Here is a 6851-nt window from a genome sequence, read left to right on the forward strand (position 1 = left end):
ACGATCTCGGCTCACTGCAAGCTCCGCCTCCCGGGTTCACACCATTCTCCTGCCTCAGCCTCCCGAGTAGCTGGGACTACAGGCACCTGTCACCTCACCCGGCTAATTTTTTGTATTTTTAGTAGAGATGGGGTTTCATCGTGTTAGCCAGGATGGTCTCGATCTCCTAACCTCATGATCCACCCACCTCGGCCTCCCAAAGTGCTGGGATTACAAGCGTGAGCCACCGTGCCTGGCTGACTGTAATTATTCTTGAGAGACAGGGGCACAACCATGTTTACTACCTTATGTGAAGAAACGTTAACATTTTTAACTTTCCCTCACAATCATGTTTTTCATCTTGTCAATCATTTTCAGATGTTTCATATTTATATTTAAATGTAAAAATCAGAAACAGACAAGGTAAACCAAAGAATCACTTTCAATATTCTGAAGTGTTTTTTAAAAATATTAACTATCTATATCCTAAGGCTTTTTGAAAAATAAAATAATTGTATATTGCTTAGACCTTTAGAGTTTACAACTATGACTCCCTAATCTCTTCTTTTTCTTTCGTTGTGTTTATATTTACGATGACTTTCTTCATTCTGTAGCTCTATTTTGCCGCGGTGCCTTTCTCATTCTACCTTTGACAGACTATTCTCTTTGAAATGTATTTCTGTCATCACAGCATGAACTGGTAAACTGCAAACTCCAATGTACAATTTCTTTTTTAATAATAATAAAAATCAGTAACTGAGGGCCAGGCGCAGTGGCTCACCCCTGTAATCCCAGCACTTTGGGATGCCGAGGAGGGCAGATCATTTGAGGTCAGGAGTTTGAGACCAGCCTGGTCAACATGATGAAATCCTGTCTATATGAAAAATACAAAAACAGCCGGGTACAGTGACATAATCCTGTAATCCCAGCTACTCAAAGAGGCTGAGGCAGGAAGATCTCTTGAACCAAGGATGCAGAGGTTGCAGTAAACCAAGATCGCACCACTGCACTCTAGCCTGGGCAACAGAGCAAGATTCTGTCTCAAAAAAAATAAAATAAAAATTTAAAAAACAGTATCTGAGAACAAAGTTCTCTGAGCCATGATTCAATACTACTTTGCAAGGGGCTTAGCATTTATTAAGTATTAACAAATGCCTCTCCTAGGCACAATCCTTCATCTGCTGGTAAAAATGAAGAACTATGACAACTACTACATCTTCTTAGTACTAATGACTAGGAAATGTCAAGATTCTCCCCCTTCAAAAAAAAAAAGGAGAAAGGAAGGGAGGGAGGAAGGGAGAAAAGAAGAGAAGGAAGAAGAAAAGGGATGTAGAGAAAGAAGAAACAGGAGGAGGGAGAAAGGAAGGAAAAGGAGGAAGAAAGAAGAGAAAGAGAGGGAAGCAGGCAGGCAGGAGACCACACAGCTTTAACGTTATGTATGCACGCATGCATGCATACGGGAACAGAGACAAACAGCTCTCATGCCAGAAGAACTGGCTTCCTTAAAAGGCAGTGCTATTTAATTTCTCAAGGTAAAACTGACCATAGAATAGAAAAACTAAAAACATCTATTTTCACAAGTGAAGCTTAACCAAAGTGAACATCAGTAATATTGACAAGAATTAATACTAATACTAGTTTTCCAAAGTATTTCATTTCTAAATGCCCCCGTTCCTCTAAGAAATCTTCCCAAAATAACAAGTAACAGAAATTCACACTCTACCTTTGACGATAAAATTAGGAGACACCTATGTCTTTAAATCACTTTTTTTTTGAGACAGAGTCTAACTCTATCAGTCAGGCTGGAGTGCAGTGGCACGATCTCAGCTCACTGCAACCTCACCTCCACCTCCCAGGTTTAAGTGATTCTCGTGCCTCAACCTCCTGAGTAGCTGGGATTACAGATGTGCACCACCACGCCCAGCTAATTTTTCTTTTTTTAGTAGAGACGAGATTCACCACGGTGCCCAGGTTGCTCTCAACCTCCTGACCTCAGGTGATGATCTGCCAGTCTCAGCCTCTCGAAGTGCTGGGATCGTAGGCATGAGCCACCATGTCCAGCCTAAACGACATTATTTTTTAAAGGGGCTATCTTGACTAGACTTTTCAAACAGGCGAGGTGGGGAGTATGACAGTTCATACAAGTTCAAGTAGGGTGAGGAGAGAACAAAAGATGCACCTGCAACTACAAACCCCATACAAACTCCACAGAAGACGTTGCTCCAAAGTAAACAGTCCCGTGACGGGTAAAAACCGCAAACATACTGCTGCAGGAAGAGGTCTAAATGGAGGAAGGGAATTGACAGACACTAGATTTTGAATAGCTCTGCAGCTATACTCATCTCCACGGGCTAGAAAGAAGTGAAGGTTCAAACACAGCTTTGTGTCTTTGCTAGTGTGATCTTCCTTTCTCTTTACTGAGAACTGCCAACTTATTTTACGTCTTCACATGGTATCTCCATATCTTTCCTGAGCTACAATATTATACTTCTGTTACGGGCTCTTTGATCATTTGACTAAATTCTTTGAGTCTATGGCAATGCATAGAGCAATATTTTTATAATGAATGTTGACATATGAGGTAAAAAATATATATGAAAGGCCTTACATTTAGGTACCACTAAAGAAATGGTAACTGCCATTGTTATTATTAGTAGAAGTAATAATAAAAGCCAGTTTCCAAAATGTACTGATTCAACCCACATTTTTTGGATGTTAAAACAAGGTAGCAAGCTCTGTCCTTGCACCAAAAGGGAATTAAAAGAAGAAAAAATCCAACCGGTTAAATAAAACATGTATGAATAGTGTAAGAAATATAACAAACAAATATCATTACAAAGGTAAAAAAGTTAAACAGTCTGATGAAATCAGAAGGCTTTGACAGAGAAGTATTTGAAAAAAGACATGAAGATCAGTAAGATTTTTTGAAATATTGACAGAAAATGACAGGAGTGAAATGGGAGAAAAGAAAAATGTCCAAGAGAAGAAGAGAATAAGCAAGCTTCCAGAGAATGTAAGTAACGGAGGGAACAGCAAGGTATTTCCAGTAATCCAGTTAGGATAGACCAGAGAAGACACATAAGCAAACAGAGAAAAGGCAGGATGGAGAGTCACAAAGCCCAAGCTAAGGAATCTAGATTAACAGTCACTGCAAACCTCAGAAAGAGATGCTAAGTAGCAAAAAATTACATGGTCAGAAACCCCATTCTTCTCTAAGAACCGTAAAATAATGTAAAAATAAGAAACCGATCATTAACTATGTCTTACTTTGGGCCAGCTGACATCACTGGACAACTCTCTTCTGTACAGAAGTCTGTGATGGTTCCATAAAGCATGTTGATCTGATTGAAGAAATCCACAGCTGTAAAGCAAATATCAGTTGTAAGTAAAACAAAATGGCTAAATTTAAAATGAAATTTTATTGTACTTGAACAGAATAGGCTTATCAGTGTTCTTTCCCCTACAAAGAACAGGTGAAAACCATACACAGAAGTCTCAATACACTGAAATGAGGAGCTTGTGTTTATCAAACAACTCCCTTGAGAGCAAAACGGCAAGCACAGAGAGGAAGAAATTATTTGCAACATATACAAAGAACAGAAATCTTTTATCCAGAATATATAAAGAACTCATATAGATCAATAAGAAAAAGACAACACAGCTGAAAAATGTGAGACAGTTTTAAACTGTCACTTCACAAAAGAAATTTCCAGGTGGTCAAATGTCCTATGAAGAGATGTTGGTAATCACGGAACTACAAATTGAAATGATAGTGGGATGCCATTCCATAGGCCCCAAAAAGGCTAAAATTTATTTGAAAATGCAACAAGGCAAGAATATCCAACACATTCTTAAAGAAGAACCAGGCTGGGCACGATGCATCACACCTGTAATCCCAACACATTCACAGGTCAAGGCTGGAGAATCGCTCGAGCCCAAGAATTCAAGACCAGCCTGGGAAACACACTGAGACCTCGTCTCTGCCAATAAAAATAAAAATAAAATTAGTTGGTCATGGTGGTGAATGCCTGTGGTTCCAGCTACACAGGAGGCTGAGGTGGGAGGACTCCCTGAGCCCAGGAAGTTAGGCTGCAGTGAGCCATGATCACATTACTGCACTCTAGCCTGCGTGACAGAATATGTCTCAGAACAAAAACTAAGGTAAGTACTAAGATTTATAAAGCACAATGAATAAAACAGTATAATTTTAGTAGACCAATGGAACAGAAGAGAGACCTAGGCAATTACAGAAACAGATGCGAACATAGATGAAACATTTGATTTATGGCATAGCCATCACTGCAGAATGAGCGAAGGACAATGTTTTCATAAATATTTCTGAGTCAACTGGTTATTGCTATCGGGAAAAAATAAAACCTGGCCAGGCACAGTTGGCTCACATCTGTAATCCCAGCACTTTGGGAGACTGGGGCAAGAGAATGGCTTGAGGCCAGGAGTTCAAGACCAGCCTGGGGAACATAGCAAGATCCCACCTCTGCAAAAAATATTTTAAAAATTAGCCAAGTATGGTGGTGTTCTCCTGTAGTCCGAGCCACACCACTCAGAAGGCTAAGACAGGAGGATTGCTTGAGCCCAGGAGTTCCAGGCTATAGTGAGCTATGATCTCGCCACTGCATTCCAGTCTGAGCCAAAGAATGAGACCTTGTCTCAAAAAAATAAAGTAAAATGAGGCCGGGAGCAGTGGCTCACGCCTGTAATTCCAGCACTTTGGGAGGCTGAGGCAGACGGATCACCTGAGGTTGGGAGATCAAGACCAGCCATGATCAACATGGAGAAACTTTGTCTCTACTAAAAATACAAAATTAGCCTGGTATGGTGGCACATGCCTGTAATCCCAGCTACTTGGGAGGCTGGGGCAGGAGAATCGCTTGAACCTGGGAGGTGGAGGTTGCAGTGAGCTGAGATTGTGTCATCGCACTCCAGCCTGGGCAACAAGAGCGAAACTCCATCTCAAAAAAATAAATAAACAAAATGAAATCAAATAAAATTAGACTCTTCACTCATGTCATACCCAAAAAGCAATTCCAAGTAGACTGTACCTCTAAATGTGAAAGGCAAGACAATTAAGTTTAAAAAGAGCACAGGCCAGGCATGATGGCTCACACCTGTAACCCCAGCACTTGGGGAGACCAAGGCCTGGGGAGGATCACTTGAGCCCCAGAGTATGGGACCACCCTGGGCAACACAGTAAAATCCCGTCACTACAAAAAATTAAATAATAAATAAATTAGCTGGGCATGGTGGTCATGCCTGTAATCCCAGCACTCTGGAACACTCTAGTAGGCTGAAGTGGGAGGGTCACTTGAGCCAGGGAATTTCAAAGCTGCAGTGAGCCATGATCGTGCCACTGCACTCCAACCTGGATGACAGGGCAAAACTCCCTCAAAAACATAAAAATTTAATTTTAAAAAAAGAGAACAAAATACACTAATCATAAAGGAATAGTTTTCAGGTTTCATTAGATTTGTCCCTAGGTTGATATTTTTGATGCTATTTTTTTTTTTTACTTTTTGTTCATTTTTCTTTCTTTTGGCCTCTATTTCCTGGTGATGAGATATTCATAACTTTATATTGACCCAAGAGCTGACCACCTCATTAAATTCATCTATTAGTAATAATAATCATGGACTTTTAGATTTTCAACATATTTTCTTTTCCAAAAAGGGATTTTCAGACCAATCAACATATTTACTTTCATTGGCTATAAATGAAAAGAATAATTCTTTCTTACTTTCCAGTCAGTATATTTTTTATTATTTTTCTTGCCTTACTGAATTGGTTAAGACTCCAGTAACTGGCCAGGTGCAGTGGCTCACGCCTGTAATCCCAACACTTTGGGAGGCCAAGGCAGGTGGACCATCTGAGGTCAGGAGTTCGAGACCAGCCTGAACAATATGGTGAAACCACATTGTTCTACTGAAATATCAAAAATTAGCCAGACATGGCAGTGTGCACCTGTAGTCCCAGCTACTCAGGAAGCTGAGACAGGGGAACTGCTTGAACCCAGGAGGCAGAGGCTGCAGTGAGCCGAGATCACACCACTGTACTCCAGCCTAGGTGACAGAGCAAGACTCCATCTCAAAAAAAAAAAAAAGAAAAGAAAAAAAAGGACTCCAGTAACATATTGGTGGCAGATATCCTCGACTCTTTCCTAAATTAAGAAAAAATTTCAACATTTACTATTATACTGTTATAGCTATTCTGCAAATAGATATGCTTTATCAGAAGAAAGTTCTCATCTATTACTTGATAACCCTTTTATTATGAATTGATTTTGAATTTTAACAAATGGTTTTTCTGCATGTATTGCTGTGATATGATTTTTTTTTCCCCTTGATTTTGGTTAATGCAGTGAATTACAATGACCAATTTACATTTTTTTTCTAATTTGTTTTTTTTTTTTTTGAGGTAGGATCTCACTCTATCGCCCACGCCTGGGGTGCAGTCAGAGCTCACTGGAGCCTCAAACTCCTGGGTTCAAACAATCCTCCTGCCTCAACCTCCTTGAGTAATTAGGACTACAGGCATGCAACACCACAGCTGGTTAACTTTTAAAATTTTTTATAAATAGTGGGATTTAGCCTGCGCGGTGGCTCACGCCTGTAATCCCAGCGCTTTGGGAAGCTGATACAGGTGGACACCTGAGGTCAGGAGTTCAAGACCAGCCTGACCAACACGGAGAAACCCCAACTCTACTACAAATATAAAAGTAGCCGGGCACAGTGGCACATGCCTGTAATCCCAGCTACTCGGGAGGCTGAGGCAGAAGAATCGTCTGAACCTGGGAGGCAGAGGTTGCAGTGAGCCGACATCGTGCCATTGCACTCCAGCCTGGGCAACAAGAGCAAAAC

General features: G+C 40.6%; 1 protein-coding gene across 2 annotated transcripts in view; it reads right to left on the reverse strand.

Annotated features, from left to right (window-relative positions):
* Nucleotides 1-6851, reverse strand: part of MOB1B (MOB kinase activator 1B) — an 89752-nt gene that overhangs the window by 9432 nt on the left and 73469 nt on the right. For both annotated transcript variants that reach the window (XM_011998143.1, XM_011998144.1), the window contains one exon: nt 3247-3340. In XM_011998143.1, the coding sequence (XP_011853533.1) occupies nt 3247-3340 (94 nt within the window). The remainder of the gene's footprint in view (nt 1-3246; nt 3341-6851) is intronic.

The sequence above is a fragment of the Mandrillus leucophaeus genome, unplaced genomic scaffold (assembly GCF_000951045.1).
Source record: "Mandrillus leucophaeus isolate KB7577 unplaced genomic scaffold, Mleu.le_1.0 Scaffold559, whole genome shotgun sequence".
NCBI lineage: Eukaryota > Metazoa > Chordata > Mammalia > Primates > Cercopithecidae > Mandrillus > Mandrillus leucophaeus.